The sequence below is a fragment of the Hemiscyllium ocellatum genome, chromosome 44 (genome assembly GCF_020745735.1).
Source record: "Hemiscyllium ocellatum isolate sHemOce1 chromosome 44, sHemOce1.pat.X.cur, whole genome shotgun sequence".
In the NCBI taxonomy this organism is placed as follows: Eukaryota; Metazoa; Chordata; class Chondrichthyes; order Orectolobiformes; family Hemiscylliidae; genus Hemiscyllium; species Hemiscyllium ocellatum.
Window position 1 is genome coordinate 17900931 of NC_083444.1, and position 22104 is coordinate 17923034.

General features: G+C 48.9%; 1 protein-coding gene across 1 annotated transcript in view; it reads right to left on the reverse strand.

Moving 5' to 3' along the window:
* The window catches only part of LOC132835334 (solute carrier family 2, facilitated glucose transporter member 4-like), a 67931-nt gene that overhangs the window by 9573 nt on the left and 36254 nt on the right, over positions 1 to 22104 (reverse strand). The window contains exons 4-9 of the mRNA XM_060854777.1: positions 18131 to 18255; positions 17890 to 18005; positions 13851 to 14013; positions 12994 to 13181; positions 3878 to 3982; positions 2518 to 2619 (exon numbers count right to left, since the gene is read on the reverse strand). Of these exons, the coding sequence (XP_060710760.1) occupies positions 2518 to 2619; positions 3878 to 3982; positions 12994 to 13181; positions 13851 to 14013; positions 17890 to 18005; positions 18131 to 18255 (799 nt within the window). The remainder of the gene's footprint in view (positions 1 to 2517; positions 2620 to 3877; positions 3983 to 12993; positions 13182 to 13850; positions 14014 to 17889; positions 18006 to 18130; positions 18256 to 22104) is intronic.

Consider the following 22104-nt stretch of genomic DNA (forward strand, 5'->3'; position numbering starts at 1 on the left):
GAGAGAGAGAGAGAGAGAGAGAGTCAAACATAGAGAGACAGAGACAGAGAGGGTCAAACACAGGGAGACATGTAGAGAGTTCAAACACTGGGAGATGGAGAGAGAGAGAGGGTCAAACACAGGAAAACAGAGAGAGAGAGAGAGAGAGAGCGAGAGAGAGAGAGGGTCAAACACAGGGAGGCAGAGACGAGAGGGTCAAACACAGGGAGATAGAGACGAGAGGGTCAAACACAGAAAGAGACAGAGAGAGCCAAACTCAGGGAGGCAGAGACGAGAGGGTCAAACACTGGGAGACAGAGAGAGAGGGTCAAACACAGGGAGGCAGAGATGAGAGGGTCAAACACGGGAAGACAGAGAGAGAGGGTCAAACACAAGGAGACAGGGAAAGAGTTCAAACACTGGGAGATAGAGAGAGAGAGGGTCAAATACAGGGAGACAGAGACGAGAAGGTGAAACACAGGGAGATAGAGAGAGAGGGACAAACACAGGGAGATAGAGAGAGAGAGAGAGAAGGTGAAACACAGGGAGTCAGAGAGAGAGAGAGAGAGAGAGAGAGAGCCAAACACAGGGAGACAAAGACAGAGAGAAGGTCAAACACAGGGAGACAGAGACAGAGACAGAGAGGGTCAAACACGGGGAGACGGAGAGAGAGTGTCAAACTCAGGGAGGCAGAGACGAGAGGGTCAAACACTGGGAGAGACAGAGAGAGCCAAACACAGGGAGATAGAGACGAGAGGGTCAAACACAGGGAGACTGAGACAGAGAGAGAGGGTCAAACACGGGGAGACAGAGACGAGAGGGTCAAACACTGGGAGACAGAGACAGAGACAGAGAGAAGGTCAAACACAGGGAATTAGAGAGAGAGAGATCCAAACACGGGGAGACAGAGAGAGAGTGTCAAACACAGGGAGACAGAGAGAGAGAGAGGGTCAAACACAGGGAGGCAGAGACAGAAAGACTCAAACACAAGGAGACAGGGAAAGAGTTCAAACACTGGGAGATAGAGGGAGAGAGGGTCAAATACAGGGAGACAGAGACGAGAAGGTGAAACACAGGGAGATAGAGAGAGAGGGACAAACACAGGGAGATAGAGATGGTCAAACACAGGGAGACAGAGAGAGAAGGTGAAACACAGGGAGTCAGAGAGAGAGAGGGTCAAACACAGGAAGACAGAGAGAGAGGGTTAAACACAGGGCGACAGAGACAGAGACAGAGAGAAGGTCAAACACAGGGAATTAGAGAGAGAGAGAGCCAAACACAGGGAGACAGAGACAGAGACAGAGAGGATCAAACACTGGGAGACGGAGAGAGGGTTAAACACAGGGAGATAGAGACAGAGACAGAAAGAAGGTCAAACACAGGGAGACAGGGAGAGAGGGTCAAACACAGGGAGGCAGAGACAGAGAGTGTCAAACACAGGGAAACAGAGATGGTCAAACACAGGGAAACAGAGAGAGAGAGAGAGAAAGAGACAGAGAGATATAGAGAGTCAAACACAGGGAGACAGAGAGAGAAGGTCAAACACAGGGATACAGAGAGAGAGTCAAACACGGGGGCACAGAGACAGAGAGAGATGGTCAAACACATGGAGACAGAGGGAGAAGGTCAAACAGTGAAAGGGAGTAAAGCTCAAACATAGGGGAAAGAGAGAAAGAAGGTCAAACACAAGGGAGACAGAAAGAGAGAGAGAGCAAGAGAGAAGGATAGAAGAGAGTGAGAATGCTAAACATTGGTGGGAGAGAGTGAATGTCCAACAGATCCAAGGGAATCCACTCACAGATGTGTCTGAAAAGAGAACCTGCAGCAGCGGTAGAGGCTGGGATGAGGAGCACTAGAGGGTGGACTTCTCAAAGTGTTCCCAAAGGGGGAACAGATAGGTTCGTGCAGAAGAAATGTTTTGGCGGGTTATTGTAGGGAAGCAGGAGAAATGGAGAGTAATTGAGAGAGTGAGGGGAAGAAGAGGCATTGTGGGCTGAATGGCCCCCCTCCCATGCTGGGAGCTGATAAGTAAAGGAATTAACACTGAGCAGCAGCAGATGGTTCTCCGATACTGCTGTAGCTGCGTTCCACTGAAATCTCGCTTCGTAGAAAATCGCTAAATAGAAATAACTGGGCCGATTGGAGAAGGGGGTTGGGGCAGACCAGCAGAAAATATTACTCACGGTCGCTCATAAACCACCCAACTGTCCAATGCCTATTTATTAAAGAAGCCCAAGTATATTTAACACAGTACATTTTAAAAGAAATGCAGGAAAGCTGCTCTCTGTACAGTACCTCCCGCAGGAAGTAGATCTGCCAGCAGCTTGCGTTCACGCGCGCACATCAGCGCATGCACAGAATGAAGCGCACAAACCGATCCCTTCCGGAAATGCGGTCTTGCCAATGGAGCTGAACGCTCTTCGGAACACCGTTCCGTAATTCTTCAGCGACGGGATAGCCAAATCACGCAGCCGGAAGGCGCCATTATCCCAGAACTACCCGTACAAACTGCCAGATGGTGAACGGACAGTTACTCACCAGCAATGCCAAGGAAATGGTCATGGTGAATGCACAACCGCTCATTCCAGCCAATCCCAGCAGGTGGAGTGTCCGACGTCCCATCCTCTCCACCAGGAATAACTACCCAGCAGGAAAAACAGGGAGACAGCTTCAGTTCAAATCCTGGAAGCTTTCCAAACTTTAACCAGAGAACAGGTCACTGCACTGAGGGTGGGAGCAGAGGAACCATAGTCCAGAGCAGGAACCCAAACTAATGTTCCCTCCCTCAGTCCCAGGATCACTGTGTAGTACAATGTTCACAGCAGGGCGATAGGTACAGAGTGAAGCACACTCTACACTTTTGGTAAATCTATCTCTACTCTTTAAAACTGAAAATAAACCTCTCCCCAAATCATCCCCGATCTAATACACCCCCTGCCCAGCAGGGAGGCACGGTGGATCAGTGGTTAGCACCACTGCCTCACAGCGCCTGGGACCCGGGTTTGATTCCAGTCTCGGGTGACTGTCTGTGTGGAGTTTGCACATTCTGTCAGGGGACTCTGGTTTCTTCCCACAGCGCAAAGATGTGCAGGTGAGGTGGATTGGTCATGTTTTCCAGGAATCATCAGGTTAGGTGGATTATCGAGAGACGTGCGGGTTAGGTGGATTGGTCATCCTGTCCAGGGGAGGTTCAGGTTCAGTGGATTGGTCATGCTGTCCAGGGGATGTACAGGTTCGGTGGGTTGGTCATGCTGTCCAGGGGATGTGCAGGTTCGGTGGGTTGGTCATGCTGTCCAGGGGATGTGCAGGTTCGGTGGGTTGGTCATCCTGTCCAGGGGATGTGCAGGTTAGGTGGATTGGTCATCCTGTCCAGGGGATGTGCAGGTTCGGTGGTTTAGCTGTGGTAAGTGCAAGGTTACGTGGCAAGAGTGAGGGGCTGGGGCTGGGGCTGGGGCTGGGGCTGGGATTGGGTGGGATGCTCTTCAGATGATTGGTGCAGACCTGATGGGCCGAATGGCCTCTCCCTGCACTGTAGGGATTCTATGGTTCATTATCTCAAGTCCTGGGCAATAGTTATCACCTAACTGTTGTAAATTCAGGAGGTCATTAACGCATTGTAGTTTGTGTGACTTTGCTGGGTACGATGAGCTGCAGTGACCACTACCTTCCCACCCTGAGGCAGAAAGCGCTGCGTCAGTGAAAACCCTTTGGGTTTGTGCCGAGAGGGGCACAGGAAGGCCAGTCTCGGCAGGAAGGCAGCCCTCTGCTCCCTCTTACCCCCACCCCCCACCAGGTCCCAGGATTAAATGGAATGGCATTTCAGAAAGTCCCAGTTCAGGGCTGATGTTGGCCACTAGGGGGTGTTCTCCACGGAATCAGTAGCACCTCGTATACTCACAGAGACCACCGTGAAAGCAGTGTTGATAATCCCAACACCAATGGTGATGTAGACCGGCTGCTGGATGCCCATACCAGTGAAGATGCTGGTCGAGTAATAAAAAACCTTGTGGGAGAAAGAGAGAGGTGAAAAAGAGAGGCATTAACCATTTGATCAAAATCATTTGGTGATTCAAAGAACGCAAGATGATCAGCAAGAGAAGCAGGAAAAAGCCATTCAGCCCTTCAATGGTTGACCCGATTTGGCCTTGAATCCACCAAATACTCTTTGACTTACTTGTCAATCAGAGATCGGTCTCTCTCAGCCTTGATGACCCAGCTTCACTGGGGAAGACTGTTGCCAATGACCCTCTGACAGACAGCATTTATCTTCACCTTCAGCCTACATTATTTTTCAACAATCCATGGCACATTGGGGATCAACACTTGGCACATTGGGGATCAACACATGGCACATTGAGGAACAACACATGGCACATTGAGGAACAACACATGGCACATTGAGGAACAACACATGGCACATTGGGGAACAACCCATGGCACATTGGGGAACAACACATGGCACATTGAGGAACAACACATGGCACATTGGGGAACAACACTTGGCACATTGGGGAACAACCCATGGCACATTGAGGAACAACACATGGCACATTGAGGAACAACACATGGCACATTGGGGAACAACACTTGGCACATTGAGGAACAACCCATGGCACATTGGGGAACAACACTTGGCACATTGAGGAACAACCCATGGCACATTGTGGATCAACCCATGGCACATTGAGGAACAACACATGGCACATTGAGGAACAACACATGGCACATTGAGGAACAACACTTGGCACATTGGGGATCAACCCATGGCACATTGGGGATCAACCCATGGCACATTGGGGAACAACCCATGGCACATTGAGGATCAACACATGGCACATTGAGGATCAACACATGGCACATTGAGGATCAACCCATGGCACATTGGGGAACAACCCATGGCACATTGAGGATCAACCCATGGCACATTGAGGATCAACCCATGGCACATTGGAACAACCCATGGCACATTGGGGATCAACCCATGGCACATTGAGGAACAACTCATGGCACACTGGAGATCAACCCATGCAGCAGTTCAAGAAAGCAGCTCACTGCCACCAAATCAAGGGGCAACTAGGGACAGGCAATAAAGGCAATGTCACCCACGTCTTGTGAATGAATAATAAAAAGAATTTGCCCAGGAGAAGCAAGATCCTCTCAGTATCCAGCCCGTGCATCCCCTCAATAATCTCGCTACTCATACCCTGTCACTTATTGCTCAAGGAATAGAGTATAAAAGTAGGGAGGAGTTGCTGCCACTGCACTAGGCATTAATGGGACAGCCTCTGGAGAATGGTGCCCAGTTTTGATGTCTGAGCTGAAGAGGAGTGTAGTTGCATTAGAGACAGTGCAGAGGAGGTTCACTAGATTGCTTCCAGAGGCGAGGGAGTTGTCCTGTGAAGAGACATTGAGCAGTTTAGGCCTATCCTCTCAGGAGTTCAGAATAATGCGAGTGGGCGTAATTGAGGGAAATGAGATGCTGAAGGGGATTGAGAAAGGAGATGGAGAGAGGAGATTTCCTCTTGTGGGGCAATTTGGAACAGGATAAGGAAATGAGGAGGAATTGCTTCTTTCAGAGAGTTGTGAATCTGTGGAATCGGTGTGGCGGATGCTGGGACATTGAGTCAGTGTTGGGATCAAGGGATACAGGGAATGGGCAGGAAAGTGGAGTTGAGGTTGAGATGGGATCAGCCATGATTGTATGAAGTGGCAAAGCAGCCTTGAGGGGCTGAATGGTCTGCACCTGCCCCTCGTCCTTATGTTCTTGTACTGCCTTTTTCTTCCAAACTCCAACCTGCTCAAACTTTCCTCATAACATACACCCCCACACCCGAGGTTTCGGTTGAAAGCATCTTCTCTGAACTGCGTCCAATGCAAGTGTATTGCTTCTCAGGAGAAAGTGAGGACTGCAGATGCTGGCGACCAGTCGAGAGCGTAGCGCTGGAAAAGCACAGTAGGTCCGGCAGCATCCGAGGGGCAGGAGAATCCACGTTTCATCCTGATGAAGGGCTTGTGCCCAAAACGTCGATTTTCCTGCTTCTCGGATTCTGCCTGACCTGCTGTATTTCTCCAGTGCCGGACTCTGTTCCTCCTCAGGTAAAGACAGCAAAACTGTACACACTACTTCAGGTGTGATCTCACCAATGCTCAGTACAGTTATAGTTTGCAATCTTTATTGTCCTTGCAGTAGAGGCCGTTTGATCTCCAAGCTATTCACTGTATCTTCATGTTAACTTTTTGTGATAAATATCCAAGGACACCCAGTATTTCTCAGCCTCTTCCCATCCAAAGCTGGTGCTGCTTTTCAACTCTGCCCAACTAAGTGGTCACCCTCACACATTCCCAACTTTTCACCCACTCGCTTAACACGTATTCCTTTGGAGAATGTTTGCCCTGGGTTTTCCCAATGGCAGGAAGCTGAAATCCAGAAGCCTAGCCTCCCACAAACGTGGGATTTAGTTTTCTCATGGGGTTGAGGGAGGGGAGGGTCATGCATCATGCATCCATGTTCCTTGCATTCAACTTCCCAAATAAATCCGCCGTTGTTTCTACTCCCATCCGATTCTGTCGATCTGAGGATCCCAAGCATGAAGTGCACGGATTCGTCCTGGTCGGTGCAGGATTAAAACATGACTTAGGATGTGTGGATTGGAAAAACAGGCTTCAAGAGAAGAACACTAATGAGATGTGGGGAGTGTTCAAGGAGCAGCTACTGCGTGTCCTCGATAGGTATGTACCAGTCAGGCATGGTGTAAAGGGCCTTGTGAGGCAGCCGTGGTTTAGTAAGGAATTGGAGTCCCTTGTGAAAGGGAAGAAGGCGGCATATGTAAAGATGAGGCGTGAAGGTTCAGTAGGGGCGATTGAGAGTTATAAGGTAGCCAGGAAGGAGCTAAAGAGGGAGCTAAGAGAAGCGAGAAGGGGACATGAAAAGTCTTTAGCTGGTAGGATTAGGGAAAACCCAAAGGCTTTCTATAGGTATGTCAAGAATAAAAGGATGACTAGGGTAGGTATCGGTCCAGTCAAGGATAGTAGTGGGAAGTTGTATGTGGAGGCAGAGGAGATTGGAGAGACATTAAATCAGTACTTTTCATCAGTATTCACTCAGGAACAGGACACTGTTGCTGATGTGAATATGGAATCACAAATAATTAGAATGGATGCCCTGGAAATATGCAGGGAAGAGGTTTTGGGAATATTGGAAGGGATGAATATAGATAAGTCTCCTGGGCCTGATGGCATTTACCCCAGGATCCTATGGGAAGCTAGGGAGGAGATAGCAGAGCCATTGGCCTGGATTTTTATGTCGTCGTTGTCAACAGGAATAGTACCAGAGGACTGGAGGATAGCGAATGTGGTCCCATTGTTCAAGAAAGGGAGTAGGGATAGCCCTAGTAACTATAGGCCAGTGAGTCTGACTTCAGTGGTGGGCAAAGTCTTAGAGAGAATGGTAAGGGATAAGATTTATGAACATCTGGGTAGGAATAACGTGATCAGGGATAGCCAGCATGGTTTTGTGAAGGGCAGGTCGTGCCTCACAAACCTTATTGAGTTCTTTGAGAAGGTGACTAAGGAGGTGGATGAGGGTAAAGCTGTAGATGTTGTGTATATGGATTTTAGTAAGGCGTTCGATAAGGTTCCCCATGGTAGGCTAATGCTAAAACTTCGGAGGTATGGCATTGAGGATACATTAGAGGTTTGGATTAGGAATTGGCTGGCTGGAAGGAGACAGAGGGTAGTAGTTGATGGATTATGTTCATCTTGGAGCGCAGTTACTAGCGGTGTACCACAAGGATCTGTTTTGGGACCATTGCTTTTTGTTATCTTTATAAATGATCTAGAGGAAGGACTTGAAAGCTGGGTAAGCAAGTTTGCGGATGACACAAAAGTCGGTGGAGTTGTGGATAGTGAGGAAGGAAGTGGTAGGTTACAGCGGGATATAGATAAGTTGCAGAGCTGGGCGGAAATGTGGCAAATGGAATTCAATGTAGCTAAGTGCGAAGTCGTTCACTTTGGTAGGAATAACAAGATGATGGATTACTGGGCTAATGGTAGGCTACTTGGTAGTGTGGATGAGCAGAGGGATCTTGGTGTCTATGTACACAGATCTCTGAAAGTTGCCACCCAGGTAAATAGTGCTGTGAGGAAGGCATATGGTGTACTGGGCTTTATTGGCAGAGGAATTGAGTTCCGGAGTCCTGAGGTCATGTTGCAGTTGTATAAGACTCTGGTGAGGCCTCATCTGGAGTATTGTGTGCAGTTTTGGTCGCCATACTATAGGAAGGATGTGGAAGCTTTAGAACGAGTGCAGAGGAGGTTTACCAGGATGTTGCCTGGAATGGTAGGAAAATCTTATGAGGAAAGGCTGAGGCACTTGGGGCTGTTCTCATTGGAGAAGAGAAGGTTTAGGGGAGATCTGATAGAAGTGTATAAGATGATTAGGGGTTTAGATAGGGTAGATACTAAGAACCTTTTACCGCTAATGGAGTCAGGTGTTACTAGGGGACATAGCTTTAAATTAAGGGGTGGTAGGTATAGGACAGATGTTAGGGGTAGATTCTTCACACAGCGGGTTGTGAGTTCATGGAATGCCCTGCCCGTATCAGTGGTGAACTCTCCTTCTTTATGGTCATTTAAGCGGGCATTGGATAGGCATTTGGAAGTTATTGGGCTAGTATAGGTTAGGTAGGATTCGGTCGGCGCAACATCGAGGGCCGAAGGGCCTGTACTGCGCTGTATCCTTCTATGTTCTATGTTCTATGTTCTATTACAGCAGCCTTTGGGAAAGTGGTGCATCCATGAGGATATGGCATCATTGGAGATGGTAAAGCTCCTTTTGAAATCAATAACGTAAATATGAGTGCGTGTAAAGTGTTGGGGGTCGAGAGTGTGGTGCTGGAAAAGCACAGCAGGTCAAGCAGCATCCAAAGAACAGGAGAATCGACGTCTCGGGCATAAATGCCTCTTCCGAAGTTCTCCTCCTCTCTCTACAAGGATCTCCTCTCTCACTGTACTCCCCAAGTCCTCTCCTCTGCCCTGAAGCTCTTCAGCTCCGTCCTGAAGCAGACTTGCTCCCGCAGCCACATCTCCTTCCTCAGTGCCTGCCTGTAGAACTGACTGATCCCACATGGACTCCGGATCACATTCAGACCAGCGCAATTTGCATCTGAACAGGACAACCAGCACCTACTACAAATTCAGTATGATGTCCAAAACGTCGGTTCTCCTGCTGCTCGGATGCTGCCTGACTTGCGGTGCTTTTCCAGTGCCACACTCTCGACTCGGATCGCCAGCATCTGCCGCCCTCACTTTCTTCAGATGTGTGTAAAATGTTGTTGAGTGCAGCAGAACAGTCAAAAATGAGCTGTTCAGAAAAATCAACTGTCAACGTATTTAAAAGTCCTGCTCTTTGAATATTTGAAAAATGTGTTTTTCAAAAAACAATCACTGTTTGCTATTTAATGCTGTCTGTTGACGTAAGCCTTAGTGCTTCCATTACTGAGCAGTGCTGCATCCTCAGGCACTGATTATCCTTGGAGCGCTCCTGTGATTACAGGCTCTGAAATGGCACGATGGAGCCTTCACTTGAATGTAGAGTTCATTGCAGAATCCATCCGTTGTTATGTTGTCATAGTCTTACAGACTATAGGGGCTGCTCTGTCATTAGAGAGAGGAGCAACTGGTGGTGATTTAACCTGAGGGCCACCAGACCTCAGGCAAGGGAAGAGGTTGAGAAGGGGAGCCCTTCATGGTAACCTCAAAGCTGTGATGGGAAATGAATGCGTGCTACTGGCATCATACTGCTCTGTCAACCAACAATCCAGCTAACTTAGCTAAACCGCACAAGTTGATGAAAAGTATTATTCATACTGTCCAAGAGTGCTGAAGGTTGGCAATTCGGATTGGTAGAGGCACGACCATGGAGAGTGCACCAGTTGATGATGACAGACAATTGACTGCCAAGGTGTCTTTTCAACCAAGCTGATTCTGATTGGTGAAGGCATTGTCCTGAGAAATGAGGCAAAGAATTTTGTTGAGTTCAAATGGGTTCAGTGTGTGTTCATGCTTTTATTTTCTATCTGTGAGAAACAGAGCCTCATGTGAGACCTTCACTGAGAACAATGACAATCCTAAACTGGATGCAACATGGTGGTGTTCACCACTCTCGGTACCCTGCCATCAAGCCATCAGAATAACGTGGTGTGTGATTTTCAGTGCTAATGTGACCCTCAGTGGACAGGGTATACTGTATGTACAGGGCTCATCCAAAGTGGATAGCAGATGAATGTGCGGGGCCGATGCAGGAACAAATGCTGGCCAGTATGAAGTGGCACTAAGTGCTCTTGGAGGTTTGATAGGGTCATAGGTGGGCACAGTACTCTCAGTAGGCACAGAAGGTATGAGAGGGCATGGGGATTGGCTAAAAGGCTGAGGAGATGTGAGGGAACAACAGTTGGGTGGGTGAATCTTTGACACACTGAAGGCTGGCATTTTGCCCAATGCATCCCCACCAAACCCATTTTGAGGTTTCCCAGGCCACAGCATTGACCCCTGCAGCAGGGATTAGAGGTCAATATCTGAAAAGTGACCCATTTCTCCCAATGGCTTAATATTGAAAATTTTCATCCATATTTTCAAATCATATCATGGCCTCACCCCTCCCTATCTCTGGAACCTCATCCAGTTCCTGCATAGCTCCCCTTTTCACTGTAACTCCTCCAGCCCCAACACCATCCACTCTCCCTGTCACCTCCTCCAGCCCCAACACCATCCACTATCCGTCACCCCCTCCAGCCCCAACACCATCCACTGTCTCTGTCACCCCCTCCAGCCCCAACACCATCCACTATCCCTGTCACCCCCTCCAGCCCCAACACCATCCACTGTCTCTGTCACCTCCTCCAGCCCCAACACCATCCACTATCCGTCACCCCCTCCAGCCCCAACACCATCCACTATCCGTCACCCCCTCCAGCCCCAACACCATCCACTGTCTCTGTCACCTCCTCCAGCCCCAACACCATCCACTGTCTCTGTCACCCCCTCCAGCCCCAACACCATCCACTATCCATGTCACCCCCTCCAGCCCCAACACCATCCACTGTCTCTGTCACCCCCTCCAGCCCCAACACCATCCACTATCCCTGTCACCCCCTCCAGCCCCAACACCATCCACTATCTCTGTCACCCCCTCCAGCCCCAACACCATCCACTATCCCTGTCACCCCCTCCAGCCCCAACACCATCCACTGTCTCTGTCACCCCCTCCAGCCCCAACACCATCCACTATCCCTGTCACCTCCTCCAGCCCCAACACCATCCACTCTCCCTGTCACCTCCTCCAGCCCCAACACCATCCACTATCCGTCACCCCCTCCAGCCCCAACACCATCCACTGTCTCTGTCACCCCCTCCAGCCCCAACACCATCCACTATCCCTGTCACCCCCTCCAGCCCCAACACCATCCACTGTCTCTGTCACCTCCTCCAGCCCCAACACCATCCACTATCCGTCACCCCCTCCAGCCCCAACACCATCCACTATCCGTCACCCCCTCCAGCCCCAACACCATCCACTGTCTCTGTCACCTCCTCCAGCCCCAACACCATCCACTGTCTCTGTCACCCCCTCCAGCCCCAACACCATCCACTATCCATGTCACCCCCTCCAGCCCCAACACCATCCACTGTCTCTGTCACCCCCTCCAGCCCCAACACCATCCACTATCCCTGTCACCCCCTCCAGCCCCAACACCATCCACTATCTCTGTCACCCCCTCCAGCCCCAACACCATCCACTATCCCTGTCACCCCCTCCAGCCCCAACACCATCCACTGTCTCTGTCACCCCCTCCAGCCCCAACACCATCCACTATCCCTGTCACCTCCTCCAGCCCCAACACCATCCACTATCCCTGTCACCCCCTCCAGCCCCAACACCATCCACTATCCCTGTAACCTCCTCCAGTTCCTGCACATCGCCCTTTTTCATTGTAACTACTCCAGCCCCAACACCATCCACTAACTCTGTAACTTCCTCCAACCCCTAAAACTTTCTCTATCTCTGTCACCTCCTCCAGCCCCTAAAACACTCTCTATGCCTGTAACCACCTCCAGAATTCCCTCCCAAAAATTCCCTCTGTCAGGCTCCCTCTCTCTGTGAAAGATTCACCCTCTCCCCCCAGACTGTCTCTCCCCCCAGACTCTCTCTCTCTCCAGGCTCTCTCTCCCTCCAGGCTTCCTCTCCCCCCAGGCTCCCTCTCTCCCCCCAGACTCTCTCTCTCGCCAGGCTCTCTGTCTCCTGCCAGGCTCCCTCTCTCCCCAGGCTCCCTCTCTCCCCCTAGGCTCTCTCTCCTCCCAGGCTTCCTCTCTCCCCCCAGGCCCTCTCTCTCCCCTCAGGTTCTCTCCCCCCCCACCCCCCCAGGCTTTCTCTTCCCCCAGCTTCCCTCTCTGCCCCTCCTGATTCCCTCTCTCCCACACATTCCTTTTCTCCGCCCAGGGTCTCTCTGCTTCCAGGCTCCCTATCTCTCCCCCAGATTCCCTCTCTCTGCCTCCCGGCTCCCTCTCTCTCCCCCCAGATTCCCTCTCTCCCCCAGATTCCCTCTCTCTCTGCCATGCTCCCTCTATCTCTCCCAGATTCCCTCTTTCCCCCCAGACTCTCTCCCTCCACGGTCCTTCTCTCTCTCTGCCAGATTTCCTCTCTCTCCATCAGAGTCTCTCTCTCCCTCGGCTCCCTACTCTTGCAAGGCTCACTCTCTCTCTCTCTCTGTCTCTCTCTCCCCCTCCCCTAAGCTCCCACCCTCTATGATTAAGACACAATGTCGAGACTCCCTGATTGGCCGAGTGTTGGGTCATCGATCTGCACACAACACGGAGTTCAGCTGTTCTTGGATCACGACACTGTTGTCATGGTAACAAAGCTCAGCCAAGTCCCAAATACAACACAGTTGGGGCTATGAGGCTGGAATTTGCAGCAGTCGATGCCAAATTTTGTCAAGTTGGGGCAGTCACACTTACGGCATTGATTCCAGACAGTTGCTGGGAGAGCTGAAGAATAATTGCGATGAAGATGGGTTGGCGATACGACGCCATCTTGAACAGCTGAGCTATGGTAACCTTGGGCTCCATGTCCATTTTCCTCTTTTCTTCCTTCATCTCCATCAGTGACTTAGTAACATCCTGTCTCCCTGTCAACATCCTCAAACCTGCAAGGGAGAGGGCAGATGTAAGAGAAAGGAAAACATTTTGTCATCTTCTTTTTTGGGCATGTTTAGTGGACTTCAAATGTTCTTGAATCGGAGGGAAGTGGGTTCGAATCCCACTCTGGAGATTTCAGCATAAGGCCTCAGTCCAACATGTTCCCGAGTGATACCGAGTGAGGGCTGCACTGTCGGACGCACTGACCTCTTGCTGAGATGTTAAACTGGGTAACTTGTATGCCATTTCAGATGGACTTAGGTTCCCACAGTCACTCCTGAAAGAGTAGCCCTCAGGTCCTAGCCCTGGTATTGATCCCTCAACCAGCATCGTTCAAACACCATCACTGCTGGTGGGATCTTGCTGCATTCCCTTTATTTCAATGGTGACTATGCCACGCACAAAACAGCTATTGACCGGGAAGGGGTTTATTTTATTTATTCAACATGGTGTGGGTAGGCCCAGGATTTATTTCCCGTCCCAAATTGCCCTGAAAGCAGTTAAGAGTCAACAGTGTCATAATGGACACCCAGTGGAGATGCCTTGGACATGCAAGCCCATCAGAGGTTGGCACATCACGCTGACGCGGGTTGACAAAAGCCGCATACCGGAGTGGTGTGGCGATGGCGGGGGGTTATGACAGAAGGAGGCCTCCTGGGAGGCCAGAGATCACTCACACTTTTTGGCCTTGCCCTCTTGGTTGCGGACGATGTAGAGGTAGCGCGGACTCTCCGGGCACAGTGGCAGGAGCATGGCCTGCAGAACGGCAGGGAACACTGTCACAGCCAGCAGTAGAGGCCAAAGTTCATCCGTCCCCAGGATGACGTCCAGGCCGAAGATCTGAACAAGATACACAAGGGAAACTTGTCCATTAGGCTTTAAGCCAGGGCTGCTAGTAGGCCCGTTTCCATGACAACAAGTTGCTATGCTATGCTCTCTCTCTCTCTCTCTCTATCTGAATCCATTTATTTCAACTCACCAACCTTGTGTTAAATGTACTCAAATATTAAACATCTATCGCATTAGCCCTGTTCTTTTTCATGGGTGTCCCATTGAAAATAGCAGTAGTAGTAGGCAATTTCAGTCCTTTGAGTTTGCTCCCCCATTCAATATGATCGTTGCTGATTAGCCAACTCAGTACCCTATTTTTGCTTTCTCCCCTTCACCCTTTGATCCCTTTAGCCCTAAGAACTAAACGATATCTAAGAACTAAAAGCAAGGACAGACCACTATAAATACCGGAAGAAACATCAAAGAAGCGCTTCGCAGGAGGCTCCAGAGCACTGATGATGTCGCCTAGCCAGGGGACGAAACGTTTGCAACAAAAACTTCCAGCTCGGCGAACAGAACCACAACAACGAGCACCCGAGCTACAAATCTTCGCACAAACCTTGATATCTAGCTCCTTCTTGAAAACATTGAATGTTTTGGTCTCAATCAATTTCCATCTGAGGCTCACTACTCTCAGGGTGAAGATATCTCTCCTCATCTCAGTCCTCAATGGCTTAGCCCCTATCCTTTGGCCCTGGTTCTGGACTCCCTGGTCAGAGATCATCAGAAATATATTCAAAGAGTCCGACAGCAAGGAGACAGGTCCTTTGGTCCAAACTGGTCCATCCCGAATAAAACGTTCATCCCCGCTCACCCTATGCCCCTGCACTTGGCCCATATCCTTCTAATCCTTTCCTATCCATGTATTTGTTCAAATGCCTTTTAAATGTTGCTAATGTACCCGCCTCAACCACTTCAGCTGCCAGCTCATTCCGTATGCGTGCCACCCTCTGCGTAAAAATGTTAACCCTCAGGTTTCCTTTTATTCTTTCCCCTCTAACCTTAAACTGATGCCCTCTAGTCTTCGATTCCCCAATGCTGGGGAAAGGACTGACTGCATTCACCTATCCACGCTTCTCATGAGCTTATACACCTCTATAAGATGCCCTCCTCAGTCCCCTACACTCTAAGGAAAAAAGTCCTAGCTTATCCAACCCCTCCCTGTGACTCAGACCCTTGAGTCCTGGCAACATCCTTGCAAATTTCTTCTGAACTCTTTTCAGTTTAATGATAATATCCTTCCTATAACAAAGTGACCAAAACTGAACACAATACTCCAAATGTGGCCTCAACAACGTCCTGTATAACTGCAACATAACTCCCAACTTCTATACACAATGCCCTGACTGATGAAGGTCAGTGTGTCCAAGGCCTTCTTCCCTGCCCTGTCTAACTAGGACTCCACTTTTGGAGAACCGTGCACTTGAACCCCAAGGTCCCTCTCTCCCACTACACTCCTTAAGGCCCTACCATCCACTATGAAACTCCTCCCTTGATTTGACTTTCCAAAAGGCAAGATCTCACAGTTATCAATATTAAACTCCATTTGCCATTTCTCAGCCCACCTCCCCAGCTGATCAAGGTCCTGCTGCAATTTCTGATCACCTTCCTCACTGTCCATGAATCTGCCTATTTTAGTTTCATCAGTAAACTTACTAATCATGCCCTTGTACATTCTCATCCAAAACATTGATATTAATAACAAACAGCAATGGGCCCAGCTCCGACCCCTGAGGCACTCCAGTCTGACAAGCATCCTTCCACTATTACTCTCTGCTTCCTGCCATCAAGGAAACTTCTTTCCTGCCTTTTCCAAGCCTTGTCCTGTTCAAATTTTATCAATCTCTGTGGTAATCCCCCCTCACTCTTCTGCATTCCAGTGAGTAGAGTCCTAATGGATCCAATCTCTCCTCGCAAGTCAGTTCCTGCCATTCCAGGAATCAGTTTGGTGTGTCCCGTTCCCTTTGCACACAGTTTTCCAACTCAGCCCCAGGCTTCCCCGAACCCAGAGAATGCTGGAGGAACTCGAAAGGTCCAGCCGTATCCATGGAGAGAGAAATGGAGTTAATGTTCTGAGTCTGGTAAGAGTCCTCTTCGGAGGATTCAGAGAGGTGTTGCAAAACGCTTTATTTATATCGCTACAACATGGAGGAAGGGAATGCTGACAGACAGTAGGAAGGTTCATTGTCAAAGTCACTCTCAAATGTTGTCGTTGTGTCACCATAGTCTTACCAGGCCACAAGGGCTGCTCTCCCATTAGAGAGAAACAACTTGGTGGTGATTTGACCTGAGGGCCACCAGACCTCAGGCAAAGTAAGAACTTGAGCCCTTCATGGTAACCGCAAAGCACTGATGGAAATTGAACCCATGCTGTTGGCATCCCACTGCTCTGTAAACCAGCAATCCAGCCAACTGAGCTAAATGCAAGCAAGCTTCTACCAATGCACTCTCCTTTACGTTGGAGAGACCACACTCAGACTCAGTGACTGCTTTGCAGAATACCTTCACTCTGTCCATCGCACTGACCCTGCCTTTCCAGTTGCTTGCCCTGTCACTACGCCATTTTGCTCCCATGTTAACATGTCCATCCTGGGCAATGATCCAATGAAGGACAACACAAACTCGAGGAACAAGGCCTCAGTTCCCACTTAGGCCAGAACTCGAAACAGGAGGAGGCCCTTCAGGTTTGAGCCTGTCCCACCACTCAATTCAGTCATGGCTGATCTAATCCTGGACTCAACTACACTTTCCTGCCCAAGCTCCATTACCCTTCCACCAGTAGCTAATTAAAAATCTGTCTCCTGCTTAAATTTTCTCAATGTCCCAGCATCCACTGCACTACAATTCCAGAGGTCCATGACCCTTTGGCAGCAGTAATTCCTCCTCACCCCTTATCCTAATGCTATGACCTTCTGTACTAGACTGGGTCACATGACGAACCATCTTCTCGACACCTACTCTGTCAATCCTCTTCAGCATCTTGTACACCTCAATAAGATCTCCTCTCAGCCTTCTAAGCTCCACAGAGCTTAGGTCTAACTAGTGGCTCAGTGGTTAGCACTGCTGCCTCACAGCATCAGGGACCCAGGTTCAATCCTAGCCTTGGGTGACTATCTGTGTGGAGTTTGCACATTCTCCCCGTGTCTGCGTGGGTTTCCTCCAACAGTCCAAAGAGGTGCAGGTTATGTGAGTTGGCCATGCTAAATTGCCCATAGTGGTAGATGCATTTATTCAGGGGTAAATGTAGGGTAGGGAAATGGGTCTGGGTGGGCTACTCTTCGGAGGGTCGGTGTGGACTTGTTAGGCCGAAGGGTCTGTTTCCATACTGTAGGGAATCTAAACTGCTTTTCATGAGGGGAGACCCTCATCTCTGGTACTAATCCAGTCAACCTTCTCTGTTCTTTCTGCAATCTAGTTACATCCTTTATCGCCATATTGTTTATGCTCAGTTCCAACTTCTCAGGCTTGGCTGTGCATTCCACAATGTGAATGTCTGACTTCATGACATCTGTCTTTCACCTTCCACCCCCAGTACCGTCTGGCCTTGTTTCCTTCTCACTCAATAGAGAGGATGCATTGCCCCCCTTCCAAACATGAATTTTACATCTCTATTTCTCACCCACCACAAGTGGCAACATTTTCCTTTTACACTGGGTCTCCACGCCATGTGCTCCACTCTCCCCTCCTCCACCTTTGCTAGAAGTGTAAAAGAAATCATTTTCCAACCCACGTCTTAGTTCTGACAAAGTCATACTGGCTGCGAAGCATTGACTCCGTTTCTCTCTCCACAGGCCTGTTGAGTTTCTCCGGCATGCTCAGTGTTGCTGTCAGATTTCCAGCATCTGCAGGGTTTCTGCTTTAAATCGTATGCTTCCCATGCCTTACTTGAGCGATAAGGATGCCTGACACAATGGCCAATTGGTGTAACGTTCCCAGTGTCCCTCGTAGTCTCGTGGGCGAAATTTCTCCCACGTACATCGGAACTAAACCGGAGGAGATACCTGCCGGATAAAAGAACCTTGTAACTAATGGCATTAACCTATCAAGAACGGGGCTTGTAAAGCCTGTGTGAGGAGGGGACAGGGGTGCAGGGTAAGCCAAACACAGAATTCTGAGAGGATCTCACCACAATAAGCTCCAATCACGAAGCGACCTAGGATTAACATCTCGTAGGATTGGCAGTATCGAGACAAGCCCATGAGAATGCCTCCAGTCACAGCGAGAATGTTGTTCACCAGCATGGCCTTCTTCCTGAATCAAAAGGGAATGGGAGAGTCAAAGCGAATCACTGCTGCAAATGCAGCTTATTCACTGGAGAGGACATGCATCAAGTGGATGGTGCTTCAGTACAGAGCACTCTGAGTTTGGGATTGAGTATTTACACAGAGCTCACTGAATTTGGGACTGAGTGTTTATACAGAGCACTCTGAGTTTGGGATTGAGTATTTACACAGAGCTCACTGAATTTGGGACTGAGTGTTTATACAGAGCTCCAGGAATTTGGGATTGAGTGTTTACACAAAGCTCTCTGAGTTTGGGGTTGAGAGTTTCCAGTGGTCCCTGAGTTTGGGACTGAGTGTTTACACACAACTCTCGGAGATTGGGATTGAGTGTTTACACAGAGCTCCCTGAGTTCGGAAGTGAGTGTTTACACACAGCTTCCTGGGTTTGGCATTGAGTGTTTACAGAGCTCCCTGAGTTTGGGATTCAGTGTTTACAGAGCTCCCTGAGTTTGGGATTCAGTGTTTACACAGCTCCATGAGTTTGGGATGGAGTGTTTACAGAACTCCCTCAGTTTGGGATTGAATGTTTACACAGAGCTTCCTGAGTTTGGGATTCAGTATTTACAGAGCTCTCTGAGTTTGGGATTGAGTGTTTACACGGAGCTCTCTGAGTTCAGGATTGAGTGTTTACACAGACGTTCCTGAGTTTGGGATTGGGTGTCTACACAGAGCTCCCTGAGTTTGGGAATGTGTGTTTACAAAGATCACACAGTTTGGGATTGCGAGGTGACACAGAGCTCCCTGAGTTTCGGATTGAGTGTTTGCACTGTGTTCCCTGAGTTGGGAATTGAGAGTTTACACAGCTCCCTGAGTTTGGGATTGACTGTTTGTAGAGCGCCCTGAGTTTGGGATTGAGTGTTTACACAGAGCTCCCTGAGTTTGGGAATGAGTGTTTACAAAGATCACACAGTTTGGGATTGCGAGGTGACACAGCGCTCCCTGAGTTTGGGATTGAGTGTTTACACAGAGCTCCCTGAGTTTGGGATTGAGTGTTTACACAGAGCTTCCTGAGTTTGGGATTCACTGTTTACAGAGCTCTCTGAGTTGGGACTTCAGTGTTTACAGGGATCCATGAGTTTGGAATAGAGTGTTTACACAGTTCCCTGAGTTCAGGATTGAGTGTTTACACAGACCTTCCTGAGTTTGGGATTGAGTGTCTACACAGAGCTCCCTGAGTTTGGGAATGTGTGTTTACAAAGATCACACAGTTTGGGATTGCGAGGTGACACAGAGCTCCCTGAGTTTCGGATTGAGTGTTTACACTGTGTTCCCTGAGTTGGGAATTGAGAGTTTACACAGCTCCCTGAATTTGGGATTGAGTGTTTGTAGAGCGCCCTGAGTTTGGGATTGAGCGTTTACAGAGCTCACTGAGTTTGGGATTGAGTGTTTACAGAGAGCTCCCTGAGTTGGGAATTGAGAAATTACACAGAGCTCCATGAGTTTGGGATTGAATGTTTATAGAGCGCCCTGAGTTTGGCATTGAGTGTTTACACAGAGCTCCCTGAGTTTGGGATTGAGCGTTTACAGAGCTCCCTGAGAATGGAATGTAGGTTTTGCACAGAGCTCACTGAGTTTGGCATTGAGTGTTTACACAGAGCTCCCTGAGTTGGGAATTGAGAAATTACACAGAGCTCCCTGAGTTTGGGATTGAATGTTTATACAGCGCCCTGCGTTTGGGATTGAGTCTTTACACAGCTCCCTCAGTTTGGGATTGAGTGCATTCACAGAGCTCCCTGAGTTCGGGACTGAGTGTTTACACAGAGCTCCCTGAGTTTGGGATTGAGTGTTTACAGAGCTCCCTCAGTTTGGGATTGAGTGTTTAAAGAGATCCCTCAGTTTGGATTGAGTGTTTACACAGAGCTACCTGAGGTTGGGATTGAGTGTTTACAGAGCTCCCGCAGTTTGGGATTGAGTGTTTACATAGAGATCCCTGAGTTTAAGGTTGAGTGTTTACACAGAGCTTCCTTAGTTTTGCATTGAGTGTTTTCACAGAGCTCCCTGAGTTTGGGATTGAGTGTATTCACAGAGCTCCCTTAGTTTGGGATTGAGTGTTTACAGAGCTCCCGCATTTTGGGATTGAGCGTTTACACGGAGCTCCCTGAGTTTGGGATTGAGTGTTTACAGAGCTCCCTCAGTTTGGGATTGAGTGTTTAAAGAGATCCCTCAGTTTGGATTGAGTGTTTACACAGAGCTACCTGAGGTTGGGATTGAGTGTTTACAGAGCTCCCGCAGTTTGGGATTGAGTGTTTACATAGAGATCCCTGAGTTTAAGGTTGAGTGTTTACACAGAGCTTCCTTAGTTTTGCATTGAGTGTTTTCACAGAGCTCCCTGAGTTTGGGATTGAGTGTATTCACAGAGCTCCCTTAGTTTGGGATTGAGTGTTTACAGAGCTCCCGCATTTTGGGATTGAGCGTTTACACGGAGCTCCCTGAGTTTGGGACTGAGTGTTTACGCAGAGATCCCTCAGTTTGGGATTGAGTGTTTACACAGCGCTCCCTGAATTTGCGAATGACTGTTTACACAGATCTCCCTGAGTTTGGGATTGAGTGTTTACAGAGATCCCTTAGTTTGGATAGAGTGTTTAAACAGAGCTACCTGATGTTGGGATTGAGTGTTTACACAGAGCTTCCTGAGTTTGGGAATGAGTGTTTACACAGAGCTCCCTTAGTTTAGGATTGAGTCTTTACACAGGGCTCCCTGAATTTGGGATTGAGTGTTTATACACAGCTTCCTTAGTTTAGGATTGAGTGTTTTCACAGATCTCCATGAGGTTGGGAGTGAGTGTTTACAGAGCTCCCTCAGTTCGGGATTGAGTTTTACACAGAGCTTTCTCATTTTGGGATTGCGTGTTTACACAGCGCTCCCTGAGTTTGGGATTGAGTGTATTCACAGAGCTCCCTCAGTTTGGGATTGCGTGTTTACACAGCGCTCCCTGAGTTCGGGACTGAGTGTTTACACAGAGATCCCTCAGTTTGGGATTGCCTCTTTACACAGGGCTCCCTCAGTTTGGGATTGAGTGTTACCAGACGTCCCCTAGTTTGAGATTGAGTGTTTGCACAGAGCTTATTGAGTTTGGGAATGATTGTTTACACAGGTCCCTGAGTTTGGGATTGAGTGCTTACACATAGCTTCCTGAGTTTGGGAATGAGTGTTTACAGAGCTCTCTGAGTTTGGGATTAAGTGTTGACACAGAGCTCCCTCAGTTTGGGATTGAGTGTTTACACAGCTCCCTGAGTTTGGGATTGAGGGTTTATACAGATCTTCCTGAGATTGGGATTGAGGGTTCACAGATCTCCCTGAGTTTGGGATGAGTGTTTACACAGCTCCCTGAGTTTGGGATTGAGTGTATTCACAGAGCTTCCTTAGTTTCGGATTGAGTGTTTACACAGAGCTCCCTCAGTTTGGGATTGAGTGTTTACACAGCTCCCTGAGTTTGGGATTGAGGGTTTATACAGATCTTCCTGAGATTGGGATTGAGGGTTCACATATCTCCCTGAGTTTGGGATGTGTTTACACAGCTCCCTGAGTTTGGGATTGAGTGTATTCACAGAGCTCCCTGAGTTTGGGATTGAGTGTTTGCAAAGCTCCCTCAGTTCGGGATTGAGTGTTTACACAGAGCTCCCTCAGTTCGGGATTGCGTGTTTACAGAGATCCCTCAGTTCGGGATTGCGTGTTTACAGAGATCCCTCAGTTTGGGATAGAGTGTTTACACAGAGCTCCCTGAGTTTGGGATTGAGTGTATTCACAGAGCTCCCTTAGTTTGGAATTTAGTGATTTCACAGCTCCCTGAGTTTGGGATTGAGTGTTTACAGAGCT